At 40.1% G+C, this 23,823-nt stretch overlaps 1 protein-coding gene across 3 annotated transcripts in view; it reads right to left on the reverse strand.

The window, feature by feature from the left end:
- LOC117506553 (eyes absent homolog 2-like) overlaps positions 1 to 23,823 on the reverse strand; it is a 120,819-nt gene that overhangs the window by 42,061 nt on the left and 54,935 nt on the right. The window contains exons 3-9 of one of the 3 annotated variants that reach the window (XM_034166062.1): positions 21,835 to 21,879; positions 18,800 to 18,926; positions 18,345 to 18,461; positions 7,855 to 7,931; positions 7,218 to 7,401; positions 2,535 to 2,671; positions 2,364 to 2,447 (exon numbers count right to left, since the gene is read on the reverse strand). In XM_034166062.1, coding sequence (XP_034021953.1) covers positions 2,364 to 2,447; positions 2,535 to 2,671; positions 7,218 to 7,401; positions 7,855 to 7,931; positions 18,345 to 18,461; positions 18,800 to 18,902 — 702 coding nt within the window. In that variant the 5' untranslated portion in view covers positions 18,903 to 18,926; positions 21,835 to 21,879. The remainder of the gene's footprint in view (positions 1 to 2,363; positions 2,448 to 2,534; positions 2,672 to 7,217; positions 7,402 to 7,854; positions 7,932 to 18,344; positions 18,462 to 18,799; positions 18,927 to 21,834; positions 21,880 to 23,823) is intronic. The other 2 variants (XM_034166061.1, XM_034166060.1) reach the window with 2 other exon arrangements.

Below are 23,823 nucleotides of genomic sequence, written 5' to 3' on the forward strand. Positions count from 1 at the left end.
AAAAGGGGGGAGGAGCCGGTTTTCACTACTAATTGAAATAATTATGCGTAATCACCTTTTCTGCACAGACACTGAGAACAAATAACAGTCTCTTTGTAATAATCCTCCAGTGCACAAAAACAAAGACGCTCAGTTCTTATTCAGGGGTCGTATGAAACAAAATGAATACGCAGGAGCAAAGGTGTAGCTGTTGGTGTGGATTTAGGCCTTTAAAGAGCTTTGACAGTTGTGCACAAGTTGGTACTGCAGAAACAATCCTTTTTGAAACAAATGAAACAATTGTTTAAGTCAATGACTCACCATTTTGAAAAACATGAAACAGATAAATAAAGCAATTGCCGCAACTGAGACAAAGTTCTGAAATACTCGTGAACTGCTTCAGAAAATGAGTCACCGGTTTTAAAATCTCAAACCGGTAAATGACGCGGTTACAACAGAAAATGTTTCACAGATTGCACAAAGGTCAAACTATTAAATGACACTGTTTCAGAAAATGATTCATGCTTTATACTAAAAAAAGAATTAATGACTTCAAAAATGATTTAAATGCAACAATAATAATAATAATAATAAGAATAATAATAATAGTGTTATTAAATGATTCAGTAAATAAAACTACTGTTCTTGAAAATTCTTAGGAATTCTGCATTGGTGTAAACCGCAAATGAAGCAATTAATTTTGGAAAACTCAACAATTATTAGACAATTGCTTTACAAAATAATGAGTGTTTTTAAATGCTCAAAACAATAAATTAAAGAGCTACTGTAGGAAACAGGTGTTTTGAAAAAAAAAAGATCAATTGCTGTAAAAAAGATTCTTTGTTGTTTCAATTTCTTTAGAAATGCTCAAACTAAGACAAGAAAAAATAATTTCCTCAGAAAATGGCCATCTGTTTCAAAATTTCAAAACACCACTACTTCAAATAAATAAATAAATAAATAAATAAATAAATAAATCCACTGCTTTAAAACAAGTGAAATATTAAAAGAAGAAATTGATTTTGAAAAATACTGCTGAATCGCTCAAAACAGTAAATGAAACAATGACTTTAGGAAATGAATCAATTTCAACAAAACTCAAAATGACACAATAGATTTTGAAAGTAATTCAGTGCTTTGAAATGCTCTAAACAACAAGCAATTGATTCAGGAATCAATAGTGTTTCAAAATAATAAATGAACCAGCTGCTTTCTTCACTGTTTCAAAATGGGCACAACACCACAACTGGACCAGCGGAGGAAAAAGGAAAATGAAAAAAGATCTGTGTCTACATCGCTGCGTTAGATGACAGATCCGGGCGCCGGACGATAAACGAGATGATGAATGAGCTGCTGAATAGACTCATGGATCCGTGTTCACCGCTGGCTCGCGAAGCTGCCGAAACCCAACGTCCTTCGACGCCTCCATTGTGCAGACTAGACCCAAGGAATTGTTTATGATAAGACTTTATTATTAAAAATAATTAAGTAATTAGGAGAATGGGACAGCTAAATCCAAACAGATCATAACACAAAACAAGTAATATGGAAGGTAAAATTCATGCCAAAAACAAAACAGGCAGAATTAAGGAAGAGTTGGCTGGAAGGGAGAAAAACTTGTAAGGCGTCTTGATGCTGTGGCTTGTTAGTCTGTTTTTCTGCTGTCACTCATTCAGTTCGTCTGCTGTATGTCTCAGTTTTGAAGTCGGACTCGGTCCAGCTGAGCATTCTGGTTCCAGCAGCGGGGTGTTTGGACAGCGTGTGTGGGAGATCTGAGATTTTTGGCTCATGAGTCACGTTTCAGCTCTTTTCACACTATCTTTTCTCTTTGCCACTGCGGAAAGGAAAAGAAACATCGCTTGGTGAGGCCTGCCGGGGGGGGGGGGGGGGGGGGGGGCGATCAGAAACGCAGCGTTTGCAGCTTTCAAACTCCAATCAACCTTGTGTCAACCCGCAAGGGAGCCGTGAGAATTCAAAACACAGAGCGGCGGCCAAAAACAAGAACCGCATCACTGTCCTCCCCTCACCCGCTGCCTGTCTGTTATCTGAAGCTCCTGCTGGCTGTCAGTCACGCTGCAGGGGGGCGGGGCAGCTAAACAATGCTGCGGCTTTAGGAAAAGAAACAAGAAGGCGAAAAGGCAAAACCACCAGCACGTGAAATCGCTAACGGATGAGACTCGAAGGCTCACGCACTCGGCTCGGGGAGTCGAACCTGCGACGGTTAGTCAAATAAGCAGCGTAAACGAGGGTGATTTGAATGCAGCGGGACTTTTTGTGTAGCTGACATGTAATAAACCTGTCATACGTGACGAGCTGCAGCACACAGCCCTGACTGCAAACTTTAAAAACAACAAAATATGAGAAGCTTGGGTTGTGTGGCGTACCTTGCCAAACCGTGAGGAGAAGCTTCCCGTGAGGAGCGAATGGAAAATGATGATGGTTTCATCCAGATCCCAGATAAACACTCGCTGCAGCGAGAACAACAAATGTGCAACGTTAGCTCACTCACATTTTGTGTGACGTGGTGTTTTTCAACGTGTACTCAGTGTTTCTACCTCGATGTCAGAGTCCGGAGGTGGAGCGGGGTCGCTGACTCGCTTCCTCCCCCTGAGCTTCCCGTCCGGTCCCCTCCGCGCTGCTACACCCTCCTCTTTACCGGGCGTGGGGGGGCTGGGCGGCGGGTGGTACTCTCCTAAAAATGAGGCACATACAGAGAAGTAAAAGGTGATGATCTGTCATCGCCAAAAAACGTAGCGTTAGGTTCGTATTCAGGTGATCTGCTGAGGCTGTGTGGTCCAGCAAGGTCACATGTCCTATGTTTTTGTTTTTGTTGTTGTTTTTTTTAAGAATGGTTAATGATCAGGTGAATTGAAAACTTTGCAATTGTCCCAGTCTCCCTTGCAAAAGAGGTCTCGATCTCAATGGGACTAACCTGGTTAAATAAAAGTAAAATTAAAATTATATGAAATTAATAACTTTTTTTTACTACTTACAAATCACTTCTGATTTGATACTTCAAATATATACAAAAAGAAAAATGCCCCAGAAGAGCACATACCACACCCAAAGAACAACAACACTTTGCCCTTTAGTTTAATTACATTTTTAATTTAACCAGGTTAGTCCCATTGAGATCTTTTACAAGGGAGACCTGGACAATTATAAAGTTTTAAATTCACCTAACCCATGTCTTTGGATGTAGGAGGAAACGGGCGCACCCAGAGGAAACCCACGCAAACATGGGGAGGCACACGAGTGGGCACACAGAAAGGCCACAAGTGGGAATCAATCCCATGACCTTCTTACTGTGAGGCAACAGTGCTAACCACTAATCCACCATGCTTTATCTATAATTAAAACAGTTTCCCCCTTTTTTTTCTTTTTTTGCAACAGTGCAAAAAGGACAATCCCAGTGATGATTACACTGAAAGGGGGTGGGAAGCTCCTGGATCCACTTAGATCTGCACCAAAACCTAATGGGTTTTTTGTTTACAAGTATTATGAAATTCAGTCTGAACAACTTTGAGTTATTCTGATGACAGAGATTACAGATTCAAAAACAAAACAAGCAGAACAATATCTAAATTCAGTTTATTAAATTCAATTTGTTTGATTTATATAGCACCAAATCACAATAACGTTACCTCAAGGCGCTTCACACAAGTAAGATCTAACCTTACCAACCCCGCTGAACAAGCACACAGGCGATAGCGGTAAGAAAGAACTCCCCCTGGTGATAATGAGGAAGAAACCTCAAGCAGACCAGACTCAGAGAGGTGATCCAATGCTTAGGCCATTCTAACAGTTACAAGGCTTTTACAGATTTGACAAGAATTTTTTTTTACAAACACTAAAAACAGAAAACAGAAAAAAAACAAAAACAGAAGAGTAACAAAAACAGAGTCCTTAACTAAAATAAAAAGCAGTCCATCTTGGGTCTTTAGGTGGCTGAATAGGTCGGTCTTGAAAATATAGGTCTTCCAGGGGTCAGTCAAACATTCTGGGGTAGATGTGGAATATTTGGCAGCATTTCATAAAGTTGCACACCTAAGTTGTCACATTTTGATTGAATGTCAATCCGCTACAAGTTGAGTACCCCGTTGTGTTACCATGTGGTGTGCAGGGAAATGTTTACCCTAGCTCTCGCCCAAAACCTACACAGTAAAATCACCAGTGTTAAATTTGCACTGCCAGTGTACATGTGGTCCCACACTGACCAGAGTAGGACCACATGTACACTGCCAGTGTTCGTTTTACACTGGAGATTTTACTGTGTATCCTTAACCATAACCAAACCATACTGTAGATGAACGGTCCCTGATGATGCGGAGATGAAGCAGATAGCTCCCTGTGCTGTCAGAGAGAAAACTATTTAGCTGTCAAAAACGTGTCTCCCAGCCCATCACTAAATGAAGCAATGGGGTCCCGATCTTGTCACATTGTGATGGAAAGGGGCACTGACCAAGCGTAAAAAACAGTTTCTACCCAACTGCTGCAATATTTGTTTATGAGCAATAGACACTGCCACTGAAATATCCAGTTCTGTACATACTTTTCTCTTTTTTTTTATATGCAATCTGTTTTTTGTGACTACATTCTTATATATTTTTCTTTTTTTTAATTTGTGCTCTGAACATACCGCTTTCATTTGGTTAAATTTTATGATTTTTTTTTTTTTTTTTTTTCCAGATCTTTCAAGTCTGTGCATGGTTATCAGGTTTATATTTGCAATGAGAGGCTTGCACCTTACCTTTTGTTGTACTGGTTACAATGACAATAAAGAATATGTGTATCTGTATTTGTACAAATGTGACAAGTTGGGAATGAAAATTTGTATAGTTGGCGCTCACCAATTTTTTCTAGTTTTCTAGTCACTGCTAAGAGTTTTCTGGGATTTCACGGAATTCTGGATCCAACTTGTACTTACAAGAGACGAATGAGGTTTTGAGCCTAACTCACAACACGTTTGGAGGGGTTCTCCATCTTTTGCATTCTGAGAAACCAACATTTCTAGAGAAAGTGTAAAATTTTGATTCAGTGGGTGCAATGTTGAGAACTGATGGCTTCTCAGAATGCAAAAGATGAACCATGAACAACTTTTTTCTGGGTCAAGCTCGAAACTTCTCAATTGCCCCTCGTATGTACTGGATATTGTTTCATCAGCTACTTAACATGTGTAGTTAACATATTAAGCCAGTAAACATCAGTGATAGTTACGATAAATATGGTTAGGATGACCGTATATCATAAAGCTAACTGTTAATACATGTTCATATACACTAACACTATCAATTTCAATTTATTTTCCATTATATAGCACCAAATCACAATAGAGTTGCCTCAAGGCACTTCACACAGGTAAGGTCTAACCTTACCAACCCCCAGAGCAACAATGGTAAGGAAAAACTCCCTCTGAGGAAGAAAACTCAAGCAGACCAGACTCAAAGGGGTGACCCTCTGCTTGGGCCATGCTACAGACATAAATTACAGAAACAATTCACAGAACAATTCACGGACAAATATACAAGAATTGCTATTGGTGCACAGGACAGGAGGGTCACCAACACAAATACAACTCCCATCTCTGGATGGAGCTGCACTGTAAATAGAGAGAAAAAAACAGAATCAGGCATCAGAAAGACAAAAAATACTGTATAATTTGCCAGCATTAAACAACAAGAAAAACAGAGAAATACTAAAGTGATCGCCGGCCGCTAGCCCTAAGCTTCACTAAAAGACCCAGAATTTAGGTAAAGTTGAGGCCACAGCCCGCTCCAATTACTAATAACATGAATTAAAAGAGTAAAAAGCATAAAACAAAACTGTACCAGTATGCTAGCCATATGAAAGGGAAAAGAAGTGCATCTTAAGTGCGTGGAACCCAAATTTCATGTCACTAAGGTTAGAGGTAGTGTTACTGTACAAAAAGTTGGTAAGTTAGATGTTACGGGCACTCCAGGTGAGGCTAGTGCTGGGCTGGCTAGCGAGCCCATTAGCATCAGCCTAGAAACGCTGGCTGTTGAGGACAGTTTTCGGACTGTGGCTAGGCAGAGGAAGCCCCATAGGGCTTGGTGCCCAGTTGTGGCACCCCGATCACACTCGCCACTGCAAACTGTGAATCGGTTCTCCCCCTTGCATTTACCTGATGTGAATTCTCCGAGCCCACAAGTGACTTCCAATCCTATCTCCAGCCCGAAACACCGGACTTTAGAGATAGGAGATTCTATCACCCGCAAAGTCAGGTTACAGATGCCGGCTGACGTTAAATGTATTCCTGGGGCCAGACCTCCCGACATTGCATCCCATCTTAGAGTGCTGACGCTGCAGAAGGGAAGACAGACGAAGGAACATGACATGAGATATAGTCACATAGTTATTCACGTCGGCACCAATGATATCAGGATGAAGCACTTAGAGGTCACAAAAATGGACATATAGAGGACTTGTGACCTTGCCAGAAAGATGTGTCAGCATCGATTAATAGTCTCTGGTCCCCTCCCCTCCCGGGGTACTGATGAGGTGTTTAGCAGGCTGACATCATTAAATAGGTGGCTGGCACAGTTTTGTAGACAGCAAGGCTTTAGCTTTATTGATAACTGGCCTTCGTTCTGGGGCCGCTGTGGCCTGCTGATGCCACATGGCCTCCACCCTAATGGGGAAGGCACCGCCATCTTGTCTGCAAACATAGATAGAGCTCTACAGGGAGGGTAACATTAGGAATCTACAGCAGGCCACGAAGCAGGTGATTAGAGACCCTGCAAGGCTTATGACAATTGTGGAAGTGGAATCCATTAGCTTAGCAGGGAAATTAGTGCAGAAAATCCACTATGGTGATAGTGCAGTTTATCTGCCAGGGAAGGAAATTCAACAATTTGAGACTGTGGCCTGCTTCCCTCGACGTGTCTATAAAAATCATAGAGGGATATGTTTTGCAAACTTAATACCCATTACTATATTGGATGATGTTGAAATTGTGGATGACCCAGTGGTTGTTCCAGCAACAGCAAAGATTTTGTGTCTGCTACCTACAATGCGTGTGGAATGTCTCAAACCTAACTAACTGGCTAGTGTTTTCTTTTACGAAATCTGTCAGTAGTCAGATACATCATGATGTAAATCAACATGATTTCTGTGTGCCATCTCGGTGGAACAAGTGGCTAGAATGCTTGATTTTAATCTATATGAGATCACTGTGGTGACCCTGAGCAAAAACAGAGAAGCCTAAAGAAATGACTTACCTGTATGTGACTCTGGGCTGTGATTGGGCAGCATGCCGGGGTGTTCTGGGTGCTGATAGGCTAATGGAGCCGTGATGGCAGCAGGGCTAATGTTGCTACTGGCTAAGTATGGATTGTTGTAGTGATGTGAGTTATAATATGGAGAGTATTGACTCTGAGTGTAGCTTGAGTACGCAGAAAAGTCCTGAAAACACAGAAATAATAAATTTACTCATCACTCGTGACTATTTATTCTGAAATAAGGGTGCTGATACACACAAAAAACAAAAATACCACAAAATATTAGAATATGTTTGAGGGGTACAGTATATCGTCCACGCAGCAGAGAAGGTGATCGACTGCAATCTGCCATCCCTACTGGACCTGTACACTTCCATGGCCCGGAAGTGATCAAGAAAGATTGTGCCGACCCCTCTCACCCAGGACACAAACGTTTTGTCACCCTTCCCTCTGGCAGACGGCTGAGGTCCATCAGGACAAAAACCACAAGACACAAAAACAGCTTCTTTCCATCCACAGCTAGACTAATAAATAATGCCAGAGACCCCCATTTACCCTGCGCCCCCCCCCCCCCCCCACTTCCAAAAAGTACAGATTGTCATCCCTGCATTGAAAGGTACTATAGGATGTTACTCACTTGTTGGGTCGGGTTGAATGCAGTTGAATTGGAGATTGCATGACTGCTTTGAAAAAGTCCTGATGAAATACCCCCACCTGAGACATAAAATGAAGACAAACAACATGCTTTCAGGTAATAAAACATTGAAAATGGAAAATTACCTTCTAAGCTACGCTGACCAGTCAACCTCAAAAACAACTACAAAATATTAATCAACAGTAGGGTCTTCGCTACCAACATCAGCACTGGTTCCTGGTTTATAATGGTGTTTTTTCAAGGAATGGTGTTGGCCTTGGGGGTTTAGTTCTTTCTTTGTTCATCCATCCATTTTCAATCCTGCTTATTCTAATTAAGGGTCACAAGGGGCTAGTTTATCGTAGGGTGAACAAATTAGACACTTTCACCACACATAGATATGTACACTTCTAATGGCTGAATCCAGGAAGTCATTGAAAGCTTGGAACTTAGTCTTGATCGAGGACAGTTGCAAATCCATACACTCATTCCAGTGGTATCCAAAGATACTCTTCATACAACAAGCACCAAAGACATGCAGTTATCGCCTTAGGTCACTGGATAACATCCAAGTCTCACAAGCATACAGTAAGACAGGAAGCACCAGGACCCTGATGACTTGGATCTTTATTCTCTTGCAAAGATATCAATATCGCTAAACAGAAACCTCTTGACTCCATAAGCTCTTCTGGTGGATCTTGGTTTCAAAGGCCAAGGATCCCGAGACATGAACGTCATTCCTGAGATAAATTAATGTTTCTACAGCAGTGGTGTCAAATTGATTTAAGAAAGGGCTAAGAGGGTGTAGGATTTCTTTGCAACCACACACTCCATAAAGTATCTCGACAAAGTATGCAACTGTTCTACCCTTTGCAGGCCAAACAATCCTATTGTGCAATTGTTTTCCCCTCAAGACAAATTCAAGTCAAGTGAAGTCTGGGAGCATGCACTGGTGTTGCCTTTTGCCGCATCCACAACACCACAGAACCACCTTGGGTCTTGGATGGCCACCCTGCAAGCACACAACAGTCCCAGACATAACGATGAGTAAATTAACAAGAAAAACCCAAAAAGACAACTTTGAGTTCCATACGGAATGTACAATGATAAATAATGTTCATAAGTAGAAATAAGTATTGCAAAATGATTAGGCGGCGGGGGTAATGGCAGGCAAAACACAACACCAACATAGTTAGTCATTTTTCAACAGTTGGTTTGGCCTCCAGAGTCTCTGAAGGCAAGACCTTCATAGGACACAGCCTTGGAAGTATGCAGCTCATGAATTGGGACACAGCCTTAGTCTTGATGAATGATTGTAAACCTAGACATTCTGGCATTTCACTCAGCTACTCAGGGAGTAGTAACCCACTTTGGTGTAATGATCAGTATCCCAAAGACCAAAGTGATGTACTGTGGTCTACCAGCACCACCAGTCGTCAGCATCAATGCGCAGCCTTTAAGGTAGTTGACCAGTTTTTTTTTTTTTTTTTACCTTGGGTCAACTTTTACCAGTATACCGCAACTCAAGGCTGAGATTGGTAAATGAATTGGCAAGGCCTCTTCCACCTTTGGCAGTCTAAAAGATCATGTGTGGGCAGCCCAGTCTCATGTTTTTTCGTGCTTCCCTCACGAAATGAGTCAAATTTTTGTGACTTTTTTTAACTCATTATTACTAACCCCACTCCTACCCCCAAACCTAACCTTGACCATAACCACCATAACCTAATCCTACTACTTCTGCCAACCCTAACCATAACCACCCGACCCCCCACCCCCGCTTCACTTTTAATTAAAGACTAATGTATATTTCGTGCTGCTGAATCACGACTTGCCATGAGATCAGGTTGGTGTGGGATAACAAAAAGTTATCTCAGAACACCAAAGTCAAGGTGTACGAAGCTTGTGTGCTTTCCGTCCTGCTTTATGGGAGTGAAACGTGGTCATCATATGCCAGTCAAGAGAGACGTTTAAACTCTTTCCATCTCAGATGCCTTCATAAAATCACCAAGGCCGGCTGGCAGGACAAAGTCCTTGATGTAAAAATCCTGGATCATGTAATCATGTAATCTATTCACTTGTCTAAGAAGACACCATCTACGCTGGCTAGACCATGCCTACCGCATGGAGGACTCACGTATCCCGAAAGCATTTCTCTAAGGTGAGCCAAACATCCCTTCGGTCGTCCTCTACTCTGTTCAAGGACATCGTGAAAAGAGACTGAAGAACTTTGACATCTCTCCGTCTACTTTTGAGGAAATTGCTGCAGACAGACCTGCATAGAGATCTGCCATCCATGGTGGTAGCCTCATCTCATCAGGCAATTTTGCCGAGCTCCGCCGCTGCCAACGTATTGCCAGAGTATCTCGGTGCCAACAGCGACTACACAACGTATGTCAGCTCTTCACTACTATCATGAATTTGATATTAAGTCCAAGTGAGCAAAGCGACCCAGCTTCTCAGGGAGTATTACTCCACTTAATGGAGCGCAAGTTCTACCCTGACTGTCAGTTGTTAGCTGTGTAGTTCTGCCTGTATGTTTTCCGAAGCTTGAATCTGTCATTAGTGCAAGGACGGAAGATTTTAGCCAACCAAATCTCCATCCAGTGAAATAAAAACATGGCTTTTCAATGTCGTCACCCAAAATGGTTGAACACCTACAGATGTAATATTTGCTGTCCTGTGATACAAAGTAGTGAAAAGCAAGAAAACAAAACAAAACAAAACCCCTCCCATTTGAAAAGCTAGAACCAGCCAGTCTGTTCATCTCTGACTAAATAAATAATTCTGAAAATAGTTTTGTTTTCTTTTGATTGCGTAACCTTATCGGCACTACTGTAATGCTCTCATTTACTGTTCCCCATCCCCATGTCTCGCTCTCATTTACTCTTCTGTCCGTCCATTCTGCAGTGCATAACAAACAGCACAATGATGACTCAGTGGAAGAAACACACTGAAATTTCCCAGGACTACAATGACTTTGAAAGCAGCAAACGGAAAATTAAATAAATAAATAAATAAATACAGGAGGTCTCAAGAGTAAACACCAAAAGTCTGTCATCGTCCCGTTTGGTTACGGTTGTGTATACAGTGCAGTATATGTACGTTTTGTGGTGGATGTGTGTACTTGTGTATTGTGTACAGTATAATGGACGAGATGGAAACATTCTGGTATCCTACAAACATTTGGTTGTTGTGGCAGTTTATTACTGTTTGAAGTTTGCAGTTAATGATTTATGCATAAAAATATTCAAACAAATTTGTTTTGTTTGGGAACATTGTCCTTCAGAGTCAAACTATGCACTCTGTTGAAAAGCACTTGTTGGTTCAGCAGTTGGATTCTGACAGGCCGCAATCAAGTCTGAGTGTGTTTACGTGGCCGTTTTTGTGCCAGTACAATACGTTACCCCAAAATATTTCTGCTGAAATCAGTTGAAGTTTGAATCCTTTGGATGTGGTTGTAAATATGAAAGCGGTCAGCTGAGTTGTACTGGAGCTAATCACGGTATGGAGAGATCAGAGTTAGACTGCAGTACCAGCTTCACAATGTAGTACTGAAGTGATGTTACTGTACCACATGTACCAGTGATCTGCTAATTACATCATGACGATGTCACAGTCCTGCGGAATAATAGTTTAAGTGGAGTTTGAAAGATTCATTTCTTACCTTGACACCCCCCCATTAAAAAAAATCTGATATTCTACTTTTTCCTTGATTATTAAACAGTACAGTCTCGTAATCGAAATAAGTCCCAACTAGAACATACTGAGCCCGACCATAAATGTGACTTATTATATCATAACTAGGAGTCATTCTGTCCCAAATATTGTCAAGAATATGTCCTATTTACGACTTGTATCCTTCTTATGACTTATTAAGTCTGAATTATGACTCATAAGAAATACATGGACTGCATTTATATAGCACTTTTCCATCTGCATCAGATGCTCAAAACACTTTACAATTATGCCTCACGTTCACCCATTCACACAAACACACTCACACACCGATGTCAGGGTGCTGCCATGCAAGGAACTCACAACACACCGGGAGCACCTTGGGTATTAAGGACCTTGCCCAAGGGCCCTTTGTGATTTTCCGGTCAGGTAACCCAAGTATAATATCTTAACACAAGTAGAATATCTTATTCATACTCACTTCATACTTCATACTGTTTAAATTATGATATACGTCCCATTTGCAACGTATACCTCACTTACGACTTATGTTTTATCTCCAGCTTATTATGCATAATTTTAACTTATTACATACTACTTTTTACTTATGTCCCACATATCACTTATTACAACACCAATTCCAATGAAGTTGGGACAAGAAATGTAAATAAAACAGAATGCAATGATTCAATTGAATACACCACAAAGACAAGATATTTAACGTTCAAACTGATAGACTTTTTTGTTTTTGTGCATATATTTGCTCATTTTGAAATGGATGCCTGCAACACATTTCAAAAAAGTTTGGACAGGGGCAACAAAAGACTGGGAAAGTTGATAAATGCTCAAAGAACACCTGTTTGGAATATTCCACAGGTGAACAGATAAGATAAGATAAACTTTATTGATCTCACAGAAGAGAAATTCACATTACATCAGCTCTTAAAAAACACACAAGATGGGTGCAAGTAGAGGAAAATGTTCATCAAACAGCGTGTGCGAGGATAAGCAATAATAATAATACTTGTAACAGTACAGGGCATAAGAAAATGAGGTAGAAATAGAATATGTATGTATATATATATATGCACACACATACACACATACATGCATATACAGTAGTGTTCAGAATAATAGTAGTGCTATGTGACTAAAAAGATTAATCCAGATTTTGAGTATATTTCTTATTGTTATGAGAGATTATGGAGTGTTACTGTCACTTTAAAGACTCCCCACGGAGCCGCAGGGCGCGCCGCGCTCCTAGCCCACGTCGCCAGCCTGTTTCAAGCTGAAAACTTCCAAATTTAAGCCTCTGTTGACCCAGGACGTCGTGAGAGAACAGAGAAGTTTCAGAAGAGGTCGGGATCAGTAGTTTATCCGGACATTCCACTGTTAAAGGAGATTTTGTAATGAAAGACGTGTGGACGGATTTGCACGTCGGCGAGCAGCCGCTCATGGCCCGGCGCCACAGCAAAACACCTCCGTTGGAAGCCTTACAGAACAAGATGGAACATGCCCAGCTGTTAAACAATTTCTCGGATACTCACTCGACTAAAAGCCATCGAAATCCGCCTAAATCTTAGGAATGGTTATCAACATTGAGGTGTTTTTCCTGTGGTGCCGTGCTGGGTGCCGACGTGCGAATCCGTCCGCACGTCTTTCATTACAAAATGTCCTTAGTGGAATGTCTGGATAAACTGCTGATCCCGATCTCTTCTGAGACTTCTCTGTTCTCTCACGACGTCCTGGGTCAACAGAGTCTTAAATTTGGAAGTTTTCAGCTCGAAACAGGCAGACGACGGTGGCTCGGGGTGCGGCGCGCCCTGCGGCTCCGTGGGGAGTCCTTAAAGTGACAGTAACACTCCATAATCTCTCATCAGCCGTTAAAATTTTCACCGAAAACCGTATGAATTTCTCGAATGGTATCCACTTCCATGTGCCTCACAGTTTTTGAAAAAATTTTGATCAAGCAAAGCGGCAGTCTCTGAGCCATTCCTGAACAATGAAAAAAAAGAGGAGAGGGGTTGACCAGTGCTCACTCAAAGCCTGCCCACAGGCGAATGACGCAACTGACAGGCGTGGAAAACTCACGCATGCGCACGAGGGTTCAAGGTTGGCTGATGTAATCGCACGTGATTCAAATCCATATAGTTTTTGAAAAAAATAAAAAGGACCGTTACTTTATTGACAGACCTCGTATATATATATATATAAACATGATTGGGATTGAAAAACAGATAGGAGCATCTTATTTACAATATGTGAAGTGGAATTTAAATGTGATAAGGTGACATTAGTGCAGTGATTTGTAAACGAGATGTTATTGCACATGATTTGTGGACATATTAATATTGCACGTGATTTGTGGACATATTATTGCATGTGGTTATTTCACAGTGTTATTGTACAGTCTGACAGCAGCAGGGAGGAACGACCTGCGGTATCGTTCCTTCTTGCACTGAGGGTGCCTCAGCCTGTCACTGAACGAGCTGTTCAGCTCCACTACAGTCCGGTGCAGAGGGTGAGGATGGATTTGAACTTGGCTAACACCCTCCTCTCAGCCACCTCCTCCAGAGAGTCCAGATGACAGCCCAGGACAGAGCTGGACTTCCTGACAAGCTTGTTCAGTCTCTTCCTCTCCTGCGCTGTGCTGCCCGGGGCACAACAGACGACACCATGGAGGAGAGCAGAGGCTACAACAGAGTCGTAGAAGGTCTTAAGCAGAGGCCTGCTTACTCCAAAGGATCTCAGTCTCCTCAGGAGGTGGAGGCAACTCTGTCCTTTCTTGTACAGGGTGTCGGTGTTGTGAGTCCAGTCCAGTTTGTTGTTGAGGTTAATTGGAAACAAGTGAGTGTCATTAATGGGTATAAAAGGAGCATCCCCAAAAGACTCAGCCATTCACAAGAAAAGATGAGGCAAGGATCACCACTTTGTGAACAACTGTGTGAAAAAATAGTCCAACAGTTTAAGAACAATGTTTCTCAACGTTCAATTGCAAGGAATTTAGGGATTCCATCATCTACAGTCCATAATATAATCAGAAGATTCAGAGAATCTGGAGAACTTTCTACACATAAGCGGCAAGGCCGAAAACCAACATTGAATGCCCGTGACCTTCGAGGCGGTACTACATTAAAAACCGACATCATTGTGTAAAGGGTCTTACCAGCTTTTTTGAAATGTGTTGGAGGCATCCATTTCAAAATGAGCAAATATTTGCACAAAAACAATAAAGTTTATCAGTTTGAACATTAAATATCTTGTCTTTGTGGTGTATTCAGTTGAATCTAGGTTGAAGAGGATTTGCAAATCACTGTATTCTGTTTTATTTACATTTTACACAATGTCCCAACTTTGATTGGAATTGGGGTTGTATATCATACTTAATGACATGTAGTATTTACAACTTATTCTACTAATTCTACTTTCAAGGTATATGTCCTAAATACAACTTATTATGTCTCAACTACAATTTACCCTAACAACTTATGTCTGATCATTCACTGTTATGGCCTGATTCTAATGTATCTCCTAAATGCAACTTATGTTCCATATACCCCATATTATGTCCTAAATATGACTTCTGTCCTAATTATAAATTGCCAAAGCTGAAGTAGGATATACATAAATTCACATTACTCGTACTCCTACATTACTGCTACTCCTACACTTTTAATATCTACAGTATCTGTCTAGAGAATATATTAACTAACTGGTTTTACTATGAAATTTTTGCTGCAATAATATAATATTTTCCTGATTTTACTGTCTAGTATTTTATTGCATTTTTTTTTTTTACCATATCTGCTTGGCTCGTTTGATGTCTGTGTTATTTGATTTGATGTTGATTGACATATTGATGGTTGGTTGATAAATTAAAATAGTAATTATTAATCTTGCATACATTTTATGCGCATGTTATGCACATAGGGATGGAACTACCAAGAAAGTACTGCACCACTGGATGAACCTCTGTTTTACGGAGGATATATACACGGCATGTGAATGCATCGCCAGACATAAAGTCATATGTGAAGTGAAAGAGGGCTCATAAAATAATGGGTCATTGTGTAAGACCACAGGGGTCTTTTTTATGGTTATCTACTCTTTTATGCTGTGTCATCTGTTCTGTCTCATACACAGAGTGGCAACAGTGTCATCCCTCCATCTGCAACATTAAACCTTCTCAGCCCTCCCTAAAATGCACCTTAACCTCTCCCCTCTGGCACACAAGGTCAATTTTACGCTGCTTTCAAAGCAATAAAGTTGCACTGAGTGAGTTGTCCTTTGGGCGCCGGATATGGAAGAATGTGTACAGCAGAAATATAAACACGTAATGATCCAGGCGTGGGCAAAGAGCCGCGCATGTTTCAACATTTTGCCCATCTCTGTGATTTTCTTGTTTTCAATCCATCTTCTCTCCTCCTCCTCTTGTGCTTCCTCACTCTCGCTTCCTAAAACAGGAGTGCGGGCGCGCCGTACTGTTGGTCTGAGTGGAGAAAGGGGGCCTGACCCCCAGAAAAGAGGAGGGGTGCTGAGACTTTTGACGCCAGGACTCCAGACCGCAGCTAATGGAGAACAGGTGTGACCGAAAGGAGAAGAAGAGTGGAAAAAGTCGACAGACACTCTATGATTCTTCACTGAGGACAAATTCAGAAATGGTGTATACTTGTGTGCTATAAGGTGTCCATGCAAAAGTCAGCAATAATGGTGTGGTCATATTACTGTCAAAACAAGGCTTCTGAAAACAAACAAACAAAATGTCTGAAAATCTCTTTTTGCTTCCTGAGAGAAGGTCGTTCCTCCAAACCGCCGTCTAGCCGACAACTGATATAGATGGTCATCAAAACCTGGGCCACTTGTCACACAGAGCTAATGAACTGCTCTGGAGAAACAGCCTTGGTAACCCATCAGCACTCATTGGTTCTATAATTCAACACCACAAGAGGGCGCTAATGGCTGAAGAAATGATGAACTTGAGCAGACAGACAAGCTAAAACACTTCTATAGTAAACTGTATTAGCAATTTACTGATGAATTTACGAATAATTTACAAATTAATCCAAGCTTTTAAAGTGTTAGTGTAATCTGCATCGTATGCCTCACAGAGCTCAAACTCAATGTCATCAGCACGTAACTCACTGAACAGCTCCAACTGCCAACCAAAGTTACCCCCCTTCCCCTCCAAAGCTCGCTCTCATTTGGGTCACAGCATTTGTGTAACCTGTGTTGTGTCCTTCATCGTGCTCAAAGTCAAAGTCACTAGAACATCTGGGGCAGCAGGCTGAAGGCACCTGACACGAACACACTCAACAAGCTCATCAGGAGAGCTGGCTCTGTCCTGGGGGTTGAGCTAGAGTCTGTGGTGGAGGTGTCAGAGAGAGGATGTTGAGGAAACTGCACAGCATCCTGGACAACACCTCCCACCCCCTGCATGCCACGCTGGCATCCCGTCAGAGCACCTTCAGCCACAGACTGAGGCCACCAAGGTGAACCACAGAATGCCACAGGAGGTGTTTCCTACCTGTGGCAGTCAGACTGTACAACACCTCCTCCTTCTGCAGGATGAATACATAATGAACAGAGTTATTGAGAGTTATTCAGTGACCCAGTGTTATGTGCAATATTGTCAAACAGCTTGCACACATGTCTTCCAGTCATTTCAGATAAATTTGTTGTACTTGTACTTTGTTGCAACTGAAAGAACTTTGTTGCAACTGAAAGAAACCAACCAACCGTTAGATGTATCAATTTCAGCAGTAACAACTTCATCATAACACTTCCGCAAACTGACGATGAGTCTTTTACATTGCTGTGCTGGAACTGTACCTGACTATTCTTTGCAGAACTACTTTGTTCCAAAGCACCAGAGGGTTTTTGTCAATGAACTGCCCTGCTAGAGCTTGCCATTCACATGTGGGATCATCTTATGCTTTGGATCATTGTGTTGCTCTCTGACTCAGTTGTGCTTAAGCTCTAGCTCATGATGATTGGACATTTTCCTTCATGATTTTATGGTCGAGAGCAGAATTCATGTGCCTCTAAATTATGATAAAATCTGAAAGCCATGAAGCTCAGAGGCATCTCCACATCATCACATGGACACCAACGTACTTGACCTTATGTATAATGTCCAATGTGTGCAGTGCAATGAGGCATCTGTTTTCCAAAGAGTCCTCCTTTTTGGTCCACAGAAGATGCTCTTAAAAGGTTTGAGGATCATTAAGATCCATTTTGATGAAATTCAGAGAATAATGAATGTTTTTTTGTTGGGATAGCAGTGGTATTCCTCTCACTGCTCTCCCATGGATGTAATTTGTACCACTCATCTTCATCGTGGAGTCATGTCAGGGACATCTACTGAAGTGATAGAGACTGGTAGTCCTTAGATTATTTTCCTATTTACATTTTGCATTTTTTTTTACATTACTTGTGTTATCTGTTAAATATTATTACAATAAATGAAATGAAAAAACTGTAATGAAGGGAAAATATTTTACAAACAGGATGAATTGGTATTGGGCAACATATTTTTAATTAACTAATTAATTTATTGCTCTTTAAAATAAATTAAGATTTAAAAGTTACGTTTTGCATTTATTTTTACATTACTTGTGTTATTTGTTAAATATTGCTACAATAAATGAAACAGTTTATATGAGATATGCACAAAAATAAAAGAAATGCTCTGTTTTATGAGAAAACATTGTAGCTTTTCCTTCAGAGTTCTGTAAAGTAACAAATGAACTGGCAATGATAAAAGTCTTCAGAAGCAGTCAGAGTTCTTAATCTTAATCTGTGCCATGTTTGAGACTAACCGTGAGAGTGTGAGTAGCTATAAAGCGTTTGAGCAGGAGGCGTGCTGCTGAAGTTGGAGTATCCCAGTAGTCCCGTCTGTCCTGGAGAGTGACTTAGTCCGTCCTCTGTTTTAATATCTGGTAAGAGAAATATGAGTTTTTATATATCATCTTTATTTGCACATAAAATATGGCACATGTGCAGAAAAAAAATAAAATACACATATATTTTTGTTGGTTGGATTCACAATAAAATAACACATCTGACGTACATAAAACATCATCTTGCTACAAATACATGCTGTCACTGGTCATAGCTACACTGTGTTATTTTATGCAAAGTTGATTCAGTTAGTAATATATGACCTTTAAAAGCCAGTTAAATCCTGCCATTAGGAATTTGAGTTCATACAGTAATTTGCTTTAAAAATTGTTTAAAAGCTTGTGTGTACATACAAGTGTATGTGTGTGCTTACTGTAGGACGGCATGCTGTAGCCCTGTGTGTGGTGCGCGTAAGGCGTGTACGGTCCTGCAGCCTGGAGGGCGGGGCTGTACTGAGCCTGTCCATACGCAGCCATGACACTTGACCCCCGTCAACTGATCTTAAAGAGGGACAAAATAATAAGGAACCTCAGGGACAAATTCTCTGTAGGTTTTATCTGATTTAGTAAAGAAATTCAGAAACATGAAAACATCTTTATTTTAAATATGAAACCCCCAAAGATCAGCAAAAACAAACAAACAAATAATCATTTTTTTTTTTGGGGGGGGGGGGGGGGGGGGATCAACCAGATCTGGACATAATAACCAGGTGCAGACAAAAGTTACATTTCTGCATTTCTGTGCTGTTCACGTTTAATCAGGAGTGTTTTATTGATTCAGCTGAGAAGCGTAAACAAACTAGAAGCACTCAGAGAGTGCAAACCTCCGCCAAGGCCAAGGAGTCACTGACGCCATAACATCTACATGCCGTGGAATCATTGAACCTAAAAAAGTCTAACAATGATGTTTGCTCAGTAGTAAAAAAAAGTTTAATCTGCTGTGACTGGATAGCATGTATCCTTAATGCTTGGCATCACAGTTTATTGCAACTTGCACCTTTCCCAGAAGCTACTGTCATCTGAGCACCGATATTGATATTGCATGTGCTTATAGACAAAAACAAATAAGAGACAAAATTAAATTTATTATTCAACTAAACTGCAAATATTTGAATTTTTTAACATTTATGAAACACTTCTCTAAACAAGGCCATAGGGTCACTGATTCCCTCCTTGGCACAGTGATCTATTTCTTTTTGTCTATTTCTCTAAAATTGTATATAATAATCATTAGATTATTAATATATAAACAAAAATAAATTTAAGAAATATTACAATTTGAAAACAAATGCACCCGAACGTGATGACAGCTGCAACTGCTTAATGCTAACTTTTAACATTGAAAATGCCATAGATATGCTAACACATTAGCATCGGGATCTGGATCGTGATCCGGATCACCACTAAAATTTAATCACTTGTTCTTCTTGTCATTTCCAACCACTCCACAAAATTTCATCAAAATCTGTTCAAAACGTTTTGAGTTATCCTGCTGACAAACAGACAGACAAACAAACAAACGCGACTGAAAACGTAACCTCATTGGCGGAGGTAATAATCACAAAAACGTGGTATTTTATTAAGCTTTTGTAATTGGATGGCATCAAGATTTTTATCATTTTAATTCTGTGCACCACCATAATGGAGTTGAAATGAAACAATCAAGATGTGTTTGTAGTGTTGACTTTCTGCTTTAAGTTTGTACTTGGCACTAATCAAATGTAATAATATGACACAGAACGTTTGATTTCTATTGTAATAAAGCCACCAAAACAAGCACCAAACAACCACTAGTTCCAAAATAAATAACTATTGGGAAAACATAAACAGGGAAATTCTAAAAATTTTGGGATATAATCTACCGCTAAATGTAACTATACTGTACTTAGGACATTTTTCAGGAGAACATGTAAAAGGAAATGATAAGTATTTGCTAAAAATACTGACAGTGCCATATCACCCAAGTCATGCACAGGCAGACAGTTTTGACTTTTGGTTAAAAACTTAAACAAACTAATTCCAGACGAGTTATTTAAATTAACGTCACTTCTGTCATTTTATAAAGTGAAAATATCAGCTATATGTGTTAGTTTTAAAGTAATGCACTAATTTAGAAAGTTTTAGTGTTAAGACACATGCCGCAGTGCATTATGGGTAAATTAGTTTCACTCCATTCGCTACATTCGCTCTGATAATTAGCATTAGCGGATTAGTGGAACTGTTTCCACCACTGTTCAAAGCAAAGTGGCCTCTTTGTACTGTATGTGTGCGTGCATGTATGCATGTGTATAACTGATCATGGACAAACTGGGGAGAGCTGACATATTCTGTTTGGTATGTTTATGCATTTTAGGTTAAGGATGAACACAGTCAAAATGGAACATTGATAGGGCAAATATTTTTGGAGAAACTATGGATATTAGTTAACAACAGTGAACAATGGATGTTGACAATTATATTCTGGACTCACATGCCATTCCAGCAGGAGATGGTAAATAATCTATATATTAAAAGCGAAAAGGCCTCTGTGTACATGTGTGCATGCTTGATTTTATTTAATGTAATTGTAAATATGTTAAAAATACATGGATGACAGAACAAAGTGAAAACACTTGATTACATTGTGGTCCATTTAAAAATCAAATGACAAAATAGAAGTAAAAAAAAAATAATAATAAAAACAAGAACTTAAACAATTAATAAATACATTAAGACCGTAAATTAACATTAAAAAAATACACAATTCACAGGAAATAAAAGGGTTGAGTTCTTCCTCTAAAAACAGTTGAGGTCTAAGGTCTAAGGTTCTATAAAAACTTTCTGGACTCACACGCTATTCCAACTCATTATAGAAACTTTGCATAATTTTTTACCACACTTGAAAAATATCAGCTACCTATTGTATAAGCACTACCCAATCTAGAGCCCAAGGATCCCCACGGACAATGCGTTAGTTAACATTATGAGACATATCTTCCACCTGGTGCAGTTGTGGTTTTCACAACCAGCTTCCCCTCTTTTAAATCAAAGTAGAATCACACTTCTCTGTGTGTCCACTTAGGTATTGTTCCTAAAATACGGTGTGGCCATGAACAGTGCTGGTGAATTGGTTTTGTGTTGAATCAGAAAATGATAACACCATGCAAGAAGGAGACTAGTGAGGGAAGCCACCAAGGCACCCAGACAAATGTGAAGGAGTTATGGAGTTCTGAGGCTCAGATTGGAGAACCCGTGCATTGTACAACTTTTGTCTGTTGCATCACAGGTTAAACAGCTTCATTGTGTGGAACAGAGAAGGATTTTCTTAAAAAGAGGCTGTGAAATTTCAGCTACAGTTTGCCAGAAGGCACATGGGAGACTTAAGCTTGAATTTGATCAGTTCAGTGAAGAATGACGCGTAAAGACTCACCTGCAGTGTGTGTACTGTCTCTGAAATAGAGCAAAAGAAAACCTGCGAGAGACAAAAGGAAGTGTCAGAAAGCTCGTTCCTCATGTTTGACACTGACTGATGCAAGTTATTTATTTTTGATTCAGTGGTCCCATAATCATACCTGGTTCTGTGCAGCCTTAACATTTTATCACTTCTGTCCGAACGTAAACCACTTTAATCTTCAGCAACACACACCCCTTCTACCATTTTTAATCCACGTCGCTTCCCAATTATTTGAGTTAAACAGCTATGACCTTCAGGTGAAAGGTCATTAAACCATACAAAAAAGGAGATTTTATCTTCATATTGCTATTTTGTTGAAACCGTAGGTGGATCTTTCACCCTTTCCATTCAAAACAATCCCTATATATATAAGCACTGGGCCAGAAAATCTGACCTGGAGCTGTGCCTTAACTTTTAACTGATTTCTATCAAAACCTAATCACTTTATTCTTGGCTGGCCTCAAGTTATTCCACCAAGTTTGGTCCAAATCAGATAAAAACTCTTGGACTTATTTTGTTCATATACGTATGGACACGCAGGATTGAAAATACCCCCACATGTGATACATGGGTGTAATAAAGGCATCAGTGAAGCAAAGAATGAGATTCAAATCACGTTAGCGAAAAATATGAATGTACCTGAATCTGATTGGTTCATTTATGAGCTTGGCTTGAATGTACATGATATTTTCTGGGCAGTAGAAGGTGATTTCTTAAGACTTTATGTCAGATTCCATGTTTATGTTGGCACTGCTAATGTTCATGCTCTGAAGTGACCACATCCATTGTGACTGTTCAAACCCAATCTCGTGCCATTTCGAGATGACATCATGAAATGTCAATTAATGTATGGTTTGTGATAACATCAAGAAAAAGCAAAAAATGCAGTGCTTTTTGTGATGGGACCACAAATTCATTTTGTGACAGGAGCATGAAATACGGGGTGATGGTGTGTGTGTGTGTGTGTGTGTGTGTGTGTGTGTGTGTGTGTGTGTGTGTGGGGGGGGGGGTCTAGAGGATTATCGTTAAGGTTAGTGGAAGGGGTGTCATGATTTGGCTTTGCTCAAAAAGTAAATGAGTCCACCCACCACTTTAATCATATTTTAGATCTTGTTCTGACTTATGGTATGGAAATAGAAGACTTAACAGTATTCCCTGAAAACTCCCTTTTGTCTGATCATTTTTTAATAACATTTACATTTACCCTGATGGACTACCCTGCAGTGGGGAATAAGTTTCATTACACTAGAAGTCTTTCAGAAAGCGCTGTAACTAGGTTTAAGGATATGATTCCTTCTTTATGTTCTCTAATGTCATATACCAACACAGAGCAGAGTAGCTACCTAAACTCTGTAAGGGAGTTAGAGTATCTTGTCAATAGTTTTACATCCTCATTGAAGACAACTTTGGATGCTGTAGCTCCTCTGAAAAAGAGAGCTTTAAATCAGAAGTGTCTGACTCCGTGGTATAACTCACAAACTCGTAGCTTAAAGCAGATAACCCGTAAGTTGGAGAGGAAATGGCGTCTCACTAATTTAGAAGATCTTCACTTAGCCTGGAAAAAGAGTTTGTTGCTCTATAAGAAAGCCCTTCGTGAAGCTAGGACATCTTTCTACTCATCACTAATTGAAGAAAATAAGAACAACCCCAGGTTTCTTTTCAGCACTGTAGCCAGGCTGACAAAGAGTCAGAGCTCTATTGAGCTGAGTATTCCATTAACTTTAACTAGTAATGACTTCATGACTTTCTTTGCTAACAAAATTTTGACTATTAGAGAAAAAATTACTCATAACCATCCCAAAGATGTATCGTTATCTTTGGCTGCTTTCAGTGATGCCGGTATTTGGTTAGACTCTTTCTCTCCGATTGTTCTGTCTGAGTTATTTTCATTAGTTACTTCATCCAAACCATCAACATGCTTATTAGACCCCATTCCTGCCAGGCTGCTCAAGGAAGTCCTACCAT

The sequence above is a fragment of the Thalassophryne amazonica genome, chromosome 3 (assembly GCF_902500255.1).
Source record: "Thalassophryne amazonica chromosome 3, fThaAma1.1, whole genome shotgun sequence".
Classification (NCBI taxonomy): Eukaryota; Metazoa; Chordata; class Actinopteri; order Batrachoidiformes; family Batrachoididae; genus Thalassophryne; species Thalassophryne amazonica.